We start from the raw sequence: 17679 nt of genomic DNA, 5'->3' as shown, positions 1-17679 counted from the left end.
CATTGCATGGTGCCGTTGCGAATGTCAGACTTGATCTGCAGGTTGAACATGCTGAGATTGCAGACTCCTAAATTGATAGTGCAGTTTTTTTTAGGCGATTATACAGCTAACTAGCTACTTCATATGCTGATATTGACTTCGGTATTATTGTGTGTAGCTACATTTGCTAGCTAGCAAGCCAGCCATAGAGCATTGCATTGTGTTTATTTTTAGACAACTTGAACTGTAATACATTTCCACATGTTGCTACCAACCTTATTATAATGACAAAATTAAACATTTGTTCACAAAAGATATCGTTCTCACATGAGTGTTATTTAACATCATAAATTATATGAATTAGTGGTTTTGGGTGGATTTTTCCTTTAAGGAACTAGCCAGTCAGCCAACAGCTCCCTCCCGTGTCCTTTACTCACACAACCCCCCCCCCCATTTCCGTTCTCCTCTCCACCTATCCCCTGGGCTGTATTTCACCCCGGCGGGCACGCTGCTGACTTGTTTGCGTGCGGCAGATTTATGCGGAGGAGAGCTACGAGGGCCTGGGAAATTAGAATATGATTAATACTGCAACATTACCAGGCTGCAACAGGTAATAACAGCACATCCGCTCCCCTTCAGAAGGCCCGCGCTGCCGCCCATAATTGACTCATTTATCACCGCCAGGGAGGGAGGGGGGGGGAGACAGGAGGGGGAGGAGATGGAGGGAGGGAGGATGGCAGAAAGCTCGGGGGATTACATTTATTCCCCTGATAGATTTTGTTACAGTGGAATTGCCGCTCTGCAGAAGTCACCTATAGCAGGATTTCTGAGAAGTGACAATTCTATCTGTATCTGTTCACCTAGACCTGGGCATCTCAGAAGGGTGACTTTCCTCACGTGTGTGGTACACGATACATACAAACACTAGGCTTGGGCGGTATACCGGGGTATTTAGAAAGTCACAGGATGGTTTTTCGATACCGTCAATCATATTTCTTTGAAGTTTTTCTATAAATGTTAATATTTTTGCTACTTTTTAAGTAAATACCTGCAATACATAAGGATATAAAGCATATCACGTTCTTAATTTCACCGGTCACATTATCTTACATTATGAAGCGTATGATAGTTCCCCAGAACAGGTGAGCCAGTCACGTCTGTTTGTAAATAGCACGACAGCAGAAAGCAGAGCAGGTGAGTTCAGCTCCCTCAAAACATGAAACATCTGTGGCATTGTGTTGTGTGACAAAACAGCACATTTTAGAGTGGCCTTTTATTTCATCTCATGAAACATGGGACCAACACTTCACATGTTGCATTTATATTTTTGTTCAGTATAGTGTCCTTTTCATCAGATGACAACAGAAGTGCAACGCTATTTGGCTGGCAGCCACACAAAAAAGCAAGGATTTTTTTGCAAAAACGATGCATGGCCATCATATTGCTTATGTTTATCATAAAGAATGTAGCCAGCTACATTTCCTAATGTTTTGCTTAGTTAATCTTGCATTTAACCAGAGAAAAGTAGGCTACACACCAGTCAGAGCGCTGTCTGCTGATAGAATTCCCATTCATGAATTCTCATCCTAGTGGAGAAGTGCAACTACAGCATAAAAGTAGTCTGATGCTGAGTAGAAATTATAATAAGAAGCATTTTACATAGATGTGTGTATTTATCAACATTTTTTTCTGCGTGAAACACACAGAATGTTGCATTAACACGACCCCTAAATTTAACTTGCTAGTTATCTAAGTAAGTGATTGAATTAAAATCAGGACACTGGGGATCATATAGTGTTAGCTTTCTGCCGTGTTTGATAAGTCAAAAACCTTTGGATAAGTTCTGTACAGCTGTCACAGATGGCAGGGAGAGAAAGAGAGACCGTGGGAGAACGAGCGACAGGGGGAGAACGAGTGAGAGCACGGGCGAGTGAGCAAGAACGAGCGCGATAGGAAGAGAGAGAGCGCGAGAGATGGGAGCCTGCTATGCAGCAGCGTCCCCTCTGCTCTCCTCCTCTCCGTGACAGCAGATAAGATGATCGTCGGAATGCGCTACAAATCTGCAGCCTGCCATCACTCAGACAGCTCTGTCGGCAGAGCACCATTACCCCACGCACACACGATTACACAGAGGCATGTATGTTCACTGCACACACACTCCCTCCCTCACAAGCACACACACTAGTGTATTGCAGAATACATTGTATGGCTGGCTCCACAGGGTGACAGAGCTATAGTAGCAGGTGACTAATGACGATGCTACATCTGCGCTACCTCTCCTTCTCACAACCCTCTACCCACACACCTGCATGGTGTTAATTAGGCCATGCAATGGCACGTGTCAAAACGTCTTGCAATGGAGAATGAAAATGAGCGTTTCTTATTGGACGAGCCCAGGTAGTCTTTCCCCATTGCAGTCCACTCCTGAAAGTGGAAAGTTGTTTACTCTAGTAGAATGCACATGGTGCAGTTTCGAAATTGGGTAGTGCGTCATCAGTTCCTCTCCTCATGTCAGTCATTGCATACATTAGAGAGCTATTTATAGCTCAGAAATGGCCTAATCAACTAGCACGTGTCAGCTAACGTTTTTTTAGCTAGGTTTTTTAGCGCATTGATTTTGTTGTAACGTTTGAGTCACTAAAATATCACATGAACACACAAGACAATAGTAAAATGTGTAGAATTGCAGGATTTAAGAGGGGGTGGGGGGGGGGGGGGGTTCCCAATGCTGGAAGGGGGCCCTGAGTGAAAACGTTTGAGGACCCCTGTTTTAGACAGAAGAGAAGCTGGATGTAGGCCTATCTAATTATAGACACGTTGACTAACAAATAGCCTACCAAATGTCGGAAATTATAAACAGAAAAAATATCTAAAATGATGCTTAAACTTTTTATTTTTCGCACGCCCTGTCAAAATTGTTCCGCCGTCTCTGCGCTCACACACAAATGACACACCAGCGAACCACTAGACTTTCATCATCTCGGTGTGAGCGAACATGCACTAAACAAGAGCTTATTCAGATTGACGAAAGTTGGAAGAGGGGCATCGGGACAAAATGTAATTGACATGATATGTACATAAACTTTTCAATTTACATTTGCAATAGAATGTCCATGCCGAGAGAGGGTTCACAGTTCTGATGTACCGTAAATATCACAGTTAGTTAGCCATAAATATGCAAACTAGCTAGCTTATGTGAGCAATTTTTCATGCATCTACCATATTACTCTTGATTAATGCAACAAAACCATAATACACTCTTGAATAATGCAACAATTCACAAGCAGGTAACAGACATTTGTTTTCTTGTCCATGCACTCATTCATTTAGCTGCAAGACAGTAACACAGCCAAAGTGGCACAGCTGCTAGCTAAATAACGTTGGCCAACGACATTTGCTTCATCAAGTAGCTAACTTTAGCATTGTAAAAAATTAATATTTACCGCTCTAAAACAAATATAAAAGTACAGTAACGTTATCATACAGTGTCATTCATATTATACAGCGCTAGGTAGCAAACAAAAATAAATATCTGCATCCTCCTCACATACTAACTTAGCTCAATTCTGTTTACACTGCCCTGCTTGCAGGGGGGCAATTGTCAGGAGTGTGGTGCATGACCTCTGCAGGTAGCAGTCGAGACAAGTTCTCAAGTTTACATTACAATAAAAGGTCTACACAAGGCTATTTTCCTCAGAATCTCTGGGCAATCTCTTGTAGTGAGAAGAGGCCCAAAGCTGCAATTTAGACACACAATAGCATGGTAACCCCAAACAGACCCCTCCTTGTTCTCTGTACTAACCAGCATGTGTGAGTTTACAGTAAAGGTTGCGTGTGTGTGTACGTACACACACACGGCTAGTTTACTGTAAAGACTCAGTCCTTTTATGACTACATGCCCACAGACCCACACCCGCATTAAAGCTAATTTAAGCACCAACCAGTAACCACCCCACCAACACATGCTCAGTCACTAGGGTTGCAAAATTCCAGGAACTTTCAATAAAAGAACTGGTTTCCCAGAAATCCTGGTTGTAGGAGTCCCGATTTCCTGTTTATTCCCTTCTGATTGTGGGAGTTTTAGGGAAAACCAGGTAATTTCTTAAAACTACAGAATTTTAACTGCTAAACTGCTTGCTGTGATGATACACATGGATCGGATGTTTACTAACACGTTAGTTCTAGTTTGTTGACTACCGGTATAATGTTAATATGGTGACAATGATGTAGGCGGTGTAACGGTCAGCAGTAATGGTATGAAGGTTTGGCTTTTGAGAGGATTTTGCACCTGGTCACAGACAATTGTGTCGTGAACTGAAGTCCACAAGCGAAGGGAAAAGGTGAGAGGGGGAGAGCGCATAGATGCTAGAAGGAATTATACAATGAGCAAAGTGATGATGCTGTATGTGGCTGCTATGAAAGTGTACTGTGTGTGCGGGTGATCAGGGGTGTATTCATTCCGCCGATTGTTGCTAAACGTTTCTTAAACTGAAGGAAACTGAACGAAACGGGGGGACCTACCGGAATATGTCCAATAGAAACTATTTTTAGTTTCAAAACAGAACTGTTTGGACAAAATCACCCCAGGGCCCAGTTTACCAATGTTAAGTTCATCGTTAGGATCCTATGGTTCTAAGATGACCTTAGCCTTAAGATGCTTTGGGAAAATCAGATCAGCTAGATGCAGGCAAGAGTGTGCAAGGTGGTATTGAATGCATCACTGTCTGTCACCTTGATTACTCCAATTTGTCTCTCGACCTGTGCGCCTACATTATAAATGTTAATTTGTGGGCTAGGTTGTAGCAACTTCATGATGGGTAAATGGCAAATTCTCGTATAATTTAGTAGTCTAAACCTATCAATGTTACATTGAACTGGGTGAATGGAATATGAACGACAGTCATCCAATATGTTGTGATAGAAAAAAATGCTCATAAAAAAAAATTGTCCTCCCTAATCTTAATCAGCACCGACCGCCACTGACAAACCCAATGTTCCATCTGCTCAACACAGTCGGTTACACAAACACATTGTTGTTTTGAGCACAGTCCTGGTATCAAACAGTGCAATACTTGCAGAGCAGTAGAGAGGAGTGTGTGCTCTTGAGTGTTCCCTGAGTGGCAGCATGTTAACATTCTGAGAGCCTCTCCTTCACTCCAGACCTCAATACAAAACAACACACTTACTAGGCTACATGTGGGCCAATGCTGCTGTTCATATGGAAACTGTTTCTGTGTCACACACTCCCCAGTCACAACGACCAGTGTGTGTGTGTGTAGAGAGACCTACTGTAATAAGAGCTTCATATTTCAGCAGCTTCTCACTGTCTCCCTCCAGTCTGCTGATTAGAGGTTGTTTAAAGAGCAGCTGCAGAACACACACAGTGCACCCACCCACCCACAACTAACTTGGCAGGCACAAACAAGTATACTTCATGTAGTAATGTGACAGCTGTACAATAGGTGACCCACCCATCTAGCTGTTTAATTAATATATTCCTCTTCTATAAAAGGTCCACATATCTAGTATCACACACACACAGAAAGAGATACACGCGCAGACACACACATAATCACAAAGACAGAGAGAGACATGCAAACACACACACAGCTCATCATTCCTAATCCCTTTACCTCCGTCTCTTTCCTGCCTCCTAATCCATTTTAGCAACAGCAATCAGGCTCCAGCCACGATCAATAGGTCCAAAATACTAACCGAAGCCCTGCTATTTCTAGCCCAGATCTGTGTGTCAGGCTGCGTTTAGCTTGTCTGTCTCTGTGTGTGTCTGTGTGCACACCATGTGTTTTACCCAGAGTAAGTCTGATTAGTCTGTCAGTAATAGGACTGTAATATAGAGGAGAGTGTGTTGATGAGATCCTCTGTGGGGAGAGACCTGCAGCTTGCCTGTGTCTGCTGAGGGAGGCTAAGCAGGTCACCCCTAACCCAATAGACTGGTGTCTTACCTAAACATGCTTTGCATAACCATTTGCATGTGGCTCGCTGCCATAGAACGCTATAGTAGAATCTGCCACAGAATGCAATATATTAGTTGGAAGATAATGGATTCAGTGTTAATCAAGCAAGCGTGGTTGTTGCCAAATAATATTATGCGTTATTAATGCTTCAGATGTTTTATGACAGGTGCAGGGAGAGTGGTGCTACGAGAAACAGGGCTGCTGCCTGACCAGGCCAGTGTTCTGGCTCGGAGACGGTTGTTGGACTGTGGTGTGATACTGTGATTGGGCCGGCTGCTGAGTGCCAGCAGTGACGCTTGTAGTGCGATCCAGAGGTATGTCTGGAATCAGCCAGGCCCGTTTAAACGCTGGCCTGCTGTTTGTATGGCGAGCCTTTGAGCTGGAGGGGAGGAGGAAAGGGGGCCATACAATAGGAGTTAGCTGGGGGAGGGGGTAGAATAGCCAATTCTGGCTGGTCGAATCAAAGTGGGGGACTGTGTGAAGGTATGCCAAGAGAACAGAGGGAGGTAGAGCAGAGCTGGCTGGGAGTCAGGCTGAGACGCAACAGCCAGCTAGAGTCCCACAGTCAAAGCTATTCAGGCCTTCTCTGGCTACATTCCTCAACATCAGAGCACACATCAAACACACAGATACAGAGACATACATCAAACACACACTGATAGACACACATTTTTGTATTGTTGTGAAGTCTCAGTCTTCTGAAACTCCTTCCCCCAACAACAGAGCACCAGCCCCCCCCAACGCCCAGCAAACTACGCCAAGAAAACTTGCAAAGCATTGAAACCCATAAACACGTAGAAAGACTCATGTTCCATTTCATCTACAAACTAAAGGATGAAGAAAGCCTATGAGCCTCCATCCATTGTTGTGGTTCCTTCTGTTTCCTTTCCCTGGCCCCCTTTCTCCAATGTACTTTGCTGTCTCTCTCACATCTCCTTCTTCCTCCCCCTTAGAAAAAGCTGAGGTTGAGGTCTGTGGGCATTCTAGAACAGATCTAGTATATAACCAACCCACTTTCGCTTCTTGTCATGGAAGCCTAATAAGATGTTAAGCGGTTCTCCAACCACTGGTGGCCCCTGTAAGCTACATAAGCTGTAAGCTAGCACACAGACAGACAGACAGAGAGAGAGAGAAAAGGCTGCAGTGTTTTTGGTTACTAGGGGAGGTTAGGTACCTGTGGTACTGCGTCTGGAGGAACTGGAACTCCTCCTTGATGCGGTCCAGGGTCTCTGGGTATGTGAGCTTCAGGGCCTGGGGGGTTCCCGAAGCTGCAGCTGCCGACGCCGAGGACCCAGGGGGTGGCTGGAGAGGTGCCTGTGCAGAAAAAGAATAAGCACTGTGAGCATATAATTGTAAAAAGTGTGAAAATGTTTCAGACAACACCCACTATATACTTAATATATTTTGCAGTGATTTGGCAATGTTCTCAGATTCTCAGAAATGGTATACGCATACCCATTTTATCACTGCATGTTTACATTCCAAGTTAGGTCAACATCCTTCATGTATGAATCAAATACCAGATGAGTGCCAAACAATAATTGTGTGTGTGTGTGTGGGGGGGAGGGGGGGGGGGGTCCTATGAGAGATGTGATTGTATGGGGAACAGTGGGAGTGAGTTGGAGAGCCATGATGAGTGAGCTGAAGCTGAAGGACAGAGCTGAAAGACACAGAGGCGTGTGTGGTATGTGTGTATGGCGGGTGTGTGCACACAGAGAGGGGAGGGAAGATGAGGGCGAGACTGTACGGAAACCAGGGGAGTCAAGAACCATTGTGATGTGACAAAAAAAAAAAGTGTCAGGGCCAGATATGTGAGGGACACCAGGAGGGAGAGGGGAACAAGGGGCTCTTGACCAAATTAAGACACTTGTTTAATGTTTAAGTCTGGGTTGGAAGAAAGGAAGGAAAAGACAGTGGGAGAATAGGGGACACCCCATCAGAGCACATGGGTGGTACCCACAACAGCCTGGCCCTCCTCTCTGGTCCCTCTCTGCGGGACTTTGAGCAATTAGTTAGCAGGGCCTAAGGGGTAATGCTGCAGGACAGCCAGACAAAGGGCCTGACCGCTGGGCTAGCGGCTGTCTGTCTGTCTCTCTGGTTCTCTGTCAATGGAGGCCCACCCCACTGCCCTGATGCTAAAGCTACAGATGAGGACAGAGGAGAGGCAATGTGTGTGTGTTTGTGTGTATAGGAAAGATTTGAGTGGGTTAGCTCCACTCGTGTGCCCTATGCAGAAGCATTAGACATTAGTCAAATGAAGTACAAGGCTTGTTAATTCTGCTGGATTCCCTGGTGGAGAAGGATAACTGGGGAAGGGAGAGGTCGAGAGAGAGGACATGCTGAATGTATTCAGCACTGGGTCCTGCATGTGATTGCAGTGTGGACCTGTACAGCACCACTAAAAGCATACAGGTATGCATGTTAGCATGAGACACTGAGTGTGTCCATGTCTACATAAACTTCACAGAACAGCGCGAACTGGCTCTAACCAGAATAGAAAGGAGGGAGGCCCCGGTGCACAACTGAGCAAGAGGACAAGTACATTAGAGTGTCTAGTTTGAGAAACAGACACCTCACAAGTCCTCAACTGGCAGCTTCATTAAATAGTACCCGCAAAACACCAGTCTCAATGTCAACAGTGAAGAGGCGACTCCGGGATGCTGGCCTTCTAGGCAGAGTTCCTCTGTCCAGTGTCTGTGTTCTTTTGCCCATCTTAATCCTTTCTTTTTATTTGCCAGTCTGAGATATGGATTTTTCTTTGCAACTCTGCCTAGAAGGCCAGCATCCCGGAGTCGCCTCTTCACTGTTGACGTTGAGACTGGTGTTTTGCGGGTACTATTTCATGAAGCTGCCTCCCACTCCTCTTTCTATTCTGGTTAGGGCCAGTTTGCGCTGTTCTGTGAAGGGAGTAGTACACATGGTTGTACGAGATCTTCAGTTTCTCGCATGGAATAGCCTTAATTTCTCAGAACAAGAATAGACTGACAAGTTTCAGAAGAAAGTTATTTGTTTCTGGCCATTTTGAGCTCCAGATACTCAGCTAGTCTAAAGAAGGCCAGTTTGATTGCTTCTTTAAATCAGGACAACAGTTTTCAACTGTGCTAACATAATTGCAAAAGGGTTTTCAAATGATCAATTAGCCTTTTAAAATGATAAACTTGGATTAGCTAACAACGTACCATTGGAACACAGGAGTGATGGTTGCTGATAATGGGCCTTTGTACGCCTATGTAGATATTCCAAAAAACATTTTTTTAATCCAGCTACAATAGTCATTTACAACATTAACAATGTCTACACTGCATTTCTGATCAATTTGATTGTATTTTAAATGGACATTTTTTTTTGCATTTCTTTAAAAAAACAAGGACATTTCTAAGTGACCCAAAACTTTTGAAGGGTAGTGTACATGAACATCTTCCAAATATTGAGTTGCACCCCCTTTTGCCTTCAGAACAGCCTCAAACTCCAATGCTTCCCACAGTTGTGTCAAGTTGGCTGGATGTCCTTTAGGTGGTGGACTATTCTTGATACACATGGGAAACTGTTGAGTGTGAACAACCCAGCAGCGTTGCAGTTCTTGACACTCAAATCGATGCGCCTGGCACCTACTACAATTCCTCACATAAAGGCACACATCTTTTGTCTTGCCCATTTACCCTCGGATTGGCCCACAAACAATCCATGGCTCAATTGTCTCGAGGCTTAAAAATCCTTCTTTAACCTGTCTCCTCCCCTTCATCTACACTGATTGAAGTGGATTTAACAAGTTACATCTAAAAGGGAGCATAGCTTTCACCTGGTCAGTCTGTCATGGAAGAGGTGTTCCTAATGTTTTGTACACTCAGTGTACATGCACACAGTGGGGTCCGAAATTGACACCTTTGATAAAGGTGAATATAAAATTATATTATGTTATGCTATTACAAATTGCTCAGAGAAAGATTGTTTAGTAAGTAAGAATTTTTTTCTCAAAAAAAGGTAGGGGTCAAAATTATTGACACCTCCGTTTTCAATACCTCACCTTGTGAGGATAACACTGAACCTTTTTCTAAAATGTTTTATGAGATTGGATAACATTCCTCCATACAGAATCTTTCCAGATGTTTGACATTCTTCGTCAGCGCTTATGGACTGTCCCCTTCAATTTAAACCACAGGTTTTTAGTGGGGTTCAAGTGTGTACTTGGGGTAATTGTCTTGCTGGAACATCTACTTGTTGCCACTTGGCTAAAACATCCTGGTACTGGGCAAAGTTCATGCCATTGACCTTAACAAGGGCCCCAGAAACAGTGGAAGCAAAATAGCCCCATAACATCAAAGATCCCCAACAATATTTTACAGTAGGTATTGGTTTATGTCCTGCATATGCACCTTCTTTCGACACAAAACTCACCACCGGTGTGCGTGGCCAAAGTGTTCCATTTTAATGTCATCAAGCCAACATCAAAATTCACAAATACATGGTTAATTGACCACAAAAATCAACATGCAGTCTCCGGACTTGAACCCCATTTAAAACCTGTGGTTTGAATTGAAGAGGGCAGTCCATAAGCGCAGACAAAGAATATCAAGGATCTAGAATGTATAGAGGAATGGTCTAAGATCTCTCCCAATGTGTTCTCCAATCTCATAAAACATTTTAGAAAAAGGCTCAGTGCCATTATCAAATCAAACTTTATTTGTCACATGCGCCAAATAAAACAAGTGTAGACCTTACCGTGAAATGCTTACTTACAAGTACTTAAGCAACAGTGCAGTTCAAGAAGAGTTAAGAAAATATTTACCAAATAACATTTAAAAAATAAAGTAACAATAACGAGGCTATATACAGGGGGTACTGGTATGGATTCAGTGTGCGGGGGTACATGTAGGTAGGGTTGAAGTGACTATGCATAGATAATAAACAGCGAGTAGCAGCAGTGTACAAAACAAATGGAGGGGGGTCAATGTAATAGTCCGGTGGCCATTTGATTATCCTCACAAGGTGAGGTATTGAAAACAGGTGTTAAAATGTTGGACCTGTACCGTTGAGAAAAAAAATACATTACTTGTTAAACAAAATCTCTCTGAGCAATTGTATTAGTATAAATAGTTTCCCCATTTTCTGTGCATACAATAAAGCTCAGTATTTGACTTATTTATTTGAGTAATTTTTGCTCATCTTTAACAATTGTGTAAATAATTTCTGACCCCACTGTATAAGTGTACATGTACGTGCGTGCGAGAGTGACAGAGAGGGGCCAGGTCTGTGGGGGAGGGGGGGGAGAGGAGCAGTGCTAAGCCTGGTGGGGAGAACAAAACAGAGCTGGTCCACTGAGGTTCAGGAAAGGGGTTGCTCATTGTTCAGCCTCTAACGAGCTCCTCTCCCTTGCCTGCCTGCAATCCAACTCAATCTGCTGGCCAGATCCTCCCTTTCATAGCACAGGCAGGGACACACACACACACACACACACACGCAGTCTCTCGTTCACTTTCGCAAACGCACACACCCCCCAATTACTCTTCACAGGCCAGAGAAAGGAGCCTCAGGAACAAGAGCACCAAGGCCATTTTGTGGAAGGAGGAGAGGGAGGGAGAATACTGCCCTTCTCTCCCTCTCTATCTCTCCATCTTCCACTCTCCCTTTTTTTTTGCTTTTCACCTCAGTGTGTACGTGCTCCAAAGAACAGGTGCATAGAGCCTCCCTCAGACAGAAATGGGGAGTGTGGGATCGAGGCTGAGTGTAGTTACGTTCAGCGATGGGGGAAATGTATTAAGACAGGAAACTTCTGCCTTGGCTTCTGCTAACATCAGCCATTCGGGCTCCTAAGCACAGGGCCTGTTATGATTCAGGCCAACGTCAGAGTAGATACATGCAGGCACGCAGCAGACCCCTGTGGCCCCTCATGGAAACAACAACATGAAAGAGTGGAGCGCTGCGGAGCAGAGCTGACCCTTCATTAGCGGTCAGTCAGATGACTGACCCCTCTACCTTGCTGGTCAGCTGCTCTGGTTTAGTGTGTGATGTCAGAGGTCACACTGTAGACCTGGCCACCATGGGATTACTCAATCACCAATCCAGCCAGGCAGGCAGGCAAACAGAGATCTCTTCAACTCTACATTTATTCTCCAGTACAATACAATCCCTCTGATTACTCCAACTGATCCCGTTTGTCCTTATAGGAAGGCAGGGAATGTGCCGAGCTCAAAAACAGCCATGTGCTTTCTATCCTGCCAGGAAGAGCAGTACAGTTCAGATCCAGAGACTAAAGGGCACCATCCCTGTAAAGAGGCCATAGGCAGAGTCAGGCTGCCATCTGATCAGCCACCTCCTTCCCCTGAGTCCCCTAGTAATCTGCCCTGGTCGAGCTCAGCAAGGACTAAGTCAATTGTATGGGCAGAATTTGCTAAATGTTAATTTGTTCAGTAGTGTCTTGTAAACCCATGTGGGCTGGGCAATGGTAGGTGTATGATACTTAAATAAATTATATCAATCAATCAATAATGTAGTAATTAAATCAGGCCCAGGCTGGGAAAGGTAGAGTGGTGGGAAAGAGGAGTGAAGAAGTGGAATGGAAGAGAGGGGAGGTGGAGGCATCTCGGGACCGTAATGGCTCTAAATCAGGCCTAAATTGTGTACAATGGGCCTTTAAATAGGCAGGAGGAAGCCCAACAGGGCCATCCGGGTTGACATGATTCCCAGCCAGGAAGGACTGCGCTGGACTGGAGCTAGGCTGGCAGGGCAGCAAACACAGCCTGCTGCAAACTACCGATGCTTCATATAGAGAGTCTGGCTGCTATTAAAAAAGGCCTACGTGCTAACACACATGTACACAGATGCACATAGTGAGGGAGACATGCACAGAGAAATAAAAAATGCCATGCAGGCACACACATGCGCAGAGGTACACACACACACACACACACACACACACTATGGAACTAAGTGTGGCATTCCCTGCATGCAGGGTTGACTACTCAAACTCGACCCACAAGGCATTAAAACTAGCCCCCCCCCCAAAAAAAATTGCAGCAAGAGAGGAGTTGCCACAATTAACCAATAAACCCTTTTTCTGTAACATTATCGACCGAATTAAGAAGGAACCTCGACTTTAACGACCTAAGATGCGAAATTTGGTGTTCCATCAAAATTATTATTATTGCGAGCTAAATGTGACTAATAAACAAATTTGATTGTCACAAAAGAAAATAATTTGCCCTTGTTAAACTTTAAAAAACAAACAAATGTTAGACTATTTTCTGGCAACTGTGCCTTTATTATGTTCCAAAGTTATGACTAGAACCTGTTATAAATGGCCTGTTTGGGAGATTGACATGCTATTTCAATAGGCATAGGCTAGGCCTACTGACTAAACACTGGGTTTATGATTGTAATTCAACTTTGCCATGGTTTGGTAAGCTAGATGCAGGTAGCCTATAGCCCCTTAGGCCTACATATAATTTCAGATAACCTACACACAGTAGCCTAGGCAAGATGTAAGATGAACGATTCAGCAGCTTGCTTAGTTCTAATTGACATTCAACATGAATAGCGATGCGATTTTCACGGTAAGCAGTGCTTCTGTTGCCCAATAGCCTGCTGGAATAGGCTACCGAGGATGAGGTCGTAATTTCAATCACTGAATCAAATATGAATAATATGGATATGAACTGAATTGGCCCATGCTTGTCAACAACAGCCAGTAGTTATTTTTACCTGTAGCCTAATCTGACTGACTGTTACTGTCAACCTAATGCATTCTAACAGCTGATCTGCAATATGATAGAACTGTAACCATGATCACAATCGATAACTTCCAGTTTCATTAACTAAACATACCCATTAATAATTGTGCAATAACAAGGCTACAACAACAACAAACTGAGGTTACAGGCTATTTATTAAATCCATTCGCAAGCTCCAGGTAGGCAACACAAGTGGCACAAATTGATTTGCAATGACTCCAAATTTTAGAACAGAATCTTAGCGGCCTTTTAAATATTCAGGTAAAGTTAAATAGTTAACACACACACGGATGCAGCGGTCTAAGACACTGCATCTCAGTGCAAGAGGCGTCACTACAGTCCCTGGTTCGAATCCAGGCTGTACCACATCCGGCCGTGATTGGGAGTCCCATTGGGCAGCGCACAATTGGCCCAGCGTCGTCCAGGTTTGGCAAGGGTAGGCCGTCATTGTAAATAAGAATTTGTTCTTAACTGACTTGCCTAGTTAAATAAAAGGTTACACACACATCACACTGACCAAAATTTTGCTGGCATTTACGCATGTCCCCATTACCATCATCAAAACCTATTTCTTTCACTTACTTGCTGTGCTTTTTCATTGTTCATTTTTTCAGTCGTTTCATTCTCAACCAGGATTTCTATGGAACGCCATTTGAGTATTTGCGTGTCAAAAAAAAAACTATTTAACACTATTTGACGTGTCAAATAATCTTGTTGACCAATCAGGACCTGATTATGATTGCAAATCACATAATAATTTAACGTGTTCAATAATTTTTTTGCGTAGTTATTACACATTGATTACTCTATCACTCGTATTTCATGTGTCACAACGATTCGTCGATACGTATGTTATGATGCTGGTAAAGTTGTCTCGCGCACCTACAGTGCTGGTCATAAAAAAAAGCTAGCCAACTCATGGATGCAAACAATGTTCTTCCCCAAAAACATAGCAAAACGACTAATCTGTTTCAGTAGCTATAGTTAGCTAGCTAACTATATAGCCAGGTGTCATCACCTAAAATAACCCTAATTTATAAGACAGTTCTTATTTGATTAATGGTCAGACCCATCTATGTGAAGCTAGCCACAATAACGATTAGCCACAATAGTGGACTTTGCAGTTAGCCTTCAAAACAAAAGTATGGCAGAATTCTACTATTTGTTTTCATTTGCATCACTGTCAATTACACTTTTATTTTGAAGGCAAACCGCAAATTTCACTATTGTCCCTAATCCTTATTGTGGCTAGCATCACAACAAATAACCCTGTCCTTATAACGTTAGCTTAGGGCAACAGGGTTAAGTAGCTGGCTAGCTATTTATTTTCATGAACTGAAGTTCAATTTCAATAGGCGAACAACAAGTGGCTACCTAGCTAATACTTACTCACAAGGATTTCCAAATCATTGCTAAGAATAATGAAAATGACGGCAGTTTTTACTGGTCATTGTTTTCAAGCTGGTAGTATTGGTGCTAGCTAGGTACCAAGCTAAAGCTAGCTACCCCAGAAGTTGCAGTCGAACAAATGATGCCTTATTACCAACGCAGTATTGTAAATACATCGTTCGTGGCCGGTGTTTGCAGACTTTTTTGTACAGCTTGGACAGTGCTATTGTATCTTTGACACGCAAAGACCCAAATGGCGTTCCATAGTATGCATGTCATGAAGCTAATAGCAGTGACGCTATTACTGTGTATCTCCGGTAGTGCAACATCTGAAAAATAGAGCACTTCGTAGTGTGTACTGGTGCTCGACCATTCGGCGAAAGCCAACATCCCCCACGACAGAGAACGGTTGATTGTCAAGGGTAATGAATTCCATTATCTTGGCTTTAATGGATTTCGCCTTTGAGTTGTCTCGCTGAAATTTTGTTACTCTTTCAAATGACTGCTTGACTTGTTGACTGCTCGATCCACACAGCAGACATTGTGGGTTAGTTTAGGAATGTTGTGTTGCACGTATAGCGCAAAATTTTACGTGGTGTCATTACGTCATTTAGGTATGCACGTCAGCTTTGACATCGATTTTGCACATCGGCATTAAACTAGACATCGTGCTGATACCGATGTTGCCCTTTTTAGCTAATATCTCCCGATACCGATATGTTCACCGATATATCGTGCATCCCTAATTTAAAGGCCAGATCGCTCATTATTTTCCTAAATATCACATGATTTCTGTCTGACATAAGACAGGTTTCCAACCAACTGGCGACAGATTTATGCGAATATTCTTAATTCCGCACAAATAAAATATGCACATTATCCCACCAGAGATGTATTTTCATCAAATTGACTTGTTGTGCATAGAAGTCTGTGCGTGATGAGGTAGTGCACATAAAACAATTACTTTTACGGTTAAATTAGCATGTTCCGAATAAAGTCAAATTGCATTTAACTCTACAGATGGGTTTGTCACAAAAAATTTTTAAGTTATATTGCGAATATGCCCACTCTGTTATTGGCACGTGCGCTCTAGCCAACAGCTCACAGATACAGTGCAGGTATAGCCTACATGATGAGATTATTTTGGACAAAAGAGCAAGATTATTTTAATTTTTCAAACGCCAGCCAAGCATCGACCATCGTGTCATCAGAATAAAACCCTCAATATTTATTGGAAAGGAGCATCAAGCGCATCACTTTGCACTTTCACCACCTTGTGAAGTTCAGAACTTATTTCATATGTAGCCAAATAAACTGCATGGTTTCCCGAGTCGTAATGGGAGGACCACACACGTCGTCGCATGACTCCAAGTTCTTCTTTGATATAATGGTTATTATGCAGTGTTGTAAAGTACTTAAGTAAAAATACTTTAAAGTACTACTTAAGTCGTTTTTTGGGGGGTATTTATATATTTTTGAAAACTTTTACTTGAGTTGATTTTAGTTTATTTTTACAGGGACAGTGCACATTAATCAACGTTTCAGTAAAAGTGCCGGTTTTAGCCAGCTGGCTAATTTTCAACCTCAGTCCCAATGAGCAGTGAGCACATGCAGAGCAACATAGGACAAGCAATACGTAGCATGCAGACAGAACAACATAGGACAAGCAACACGTAGCATGTAGATAGAGCAATAGCACAAAAAGCAACAAAACAAAATACATAAAAGCAACAAAGTGTTTCCACACCTCACAAGCTACAGACAACAGACGTGGAAAGCGGCAATACACAGCTAAGGATTATGTTCACAAGTCTGATTGGCCTTTAGCCATGTCTTTGTGTTTTTTGTTAAGGTGTGATAGGTGATGCAGTTGTGTGTGTGTGTGATGGCAGTGCGTTCCAGACATGGGAAGCTCTCACAGAGAGAGCAGATTCTATAGTTCCCTTAAGGAAAAGCACCTTTAGTCAGTCACCTCTCATGGCAGACCTTGTGGAACTGCTGCCATGGGTTTTCAGTTTAACAAAAGTACTAAGTGGAGGGGAGCTAGGCCTTTTAGGATCTTGAATACAAGACATGCGTCAGTGTATTCAAGATCTTTCTGAGGATGTAACAGTGATGATGGCTATTGGGCTTCCTATCAAGCACTTTGAGAGCCTGTTTGTACACAGACTGAATGGGTTTTAAGTTGTACAGCAAACTTGGGCCCAACTAGTCAAGCAGTATGTTAAGTGGGGGAGTATTGCTACAGTTTTGCTACCTCTGTAGTCGAACAATTTTGTTAATAATTGGAAATTAGCTAGGTTGAATTTGGTTATTTGAGTTACCTTTTTCATCTGCTTTTTAAAAGGAGGTTGGAATCAAGTATGATGCCAAGGTACTTAAAATCAGATACATTATTCTCTTTAGGAATGTAGTGTATTTTTTACTCCATACAGTTTTCCCTGACACCCAAAAGTACTCGTTACATTTTGAATGCTTAGCAAGATAGGAAAATGGTCCAATTTACACACTTATCAAGAGAACCACACTGGTCATCCCTACAGCCTCTGATCTGGCGGACTCATTAAACACACATGCTTAGTTTGGATTTGCCCCTGGCTATCAGTAAA

The 17679-nt window shown here is 43.0% G+C and overlaps 1 protein-coding gene across 1 annotated transcript in view; it reads right to left on the bottom strand.

Annotated features, from left to right (window-relative positions):
* The window catches only part of LOC120054791 (transducin-like enhancer protein 1), a 41807-nt gene that overhangs the window by 16227 nt on the left and 7901 nt on the right, over nt 1-17679 (bottom strand). The window contains exon 2 of the mRNA XM_039002414.1: nt 7129-7268. Within this exon, the coding sequence (XP_038858342.1) occupies nt 7129-7268 (140 nt within the window). The remainder of the gene's footprint in view (nt 1-7128; nt 7269-17679) is intronic.

This window comes from Salvelinus namaycush, chromosome 10, assembly GCF_016432855.1.
Source record: "Salvelinus namaycush isolate Seneca chromosome 10, SaNama_1.0, whole genome shotgun sequence".
Taxonomy (NCBI): Eukaryota; Metazoa; Chordata; class Actinopteri; order Salmoniformes; family Salmonidae; genus Salvelinus; species Salvelinus namaycush.
Note: the sequence above shows the minus strand (reverse complement) of the source record. Positions and strands in the feature narration are given on the sequence as shown.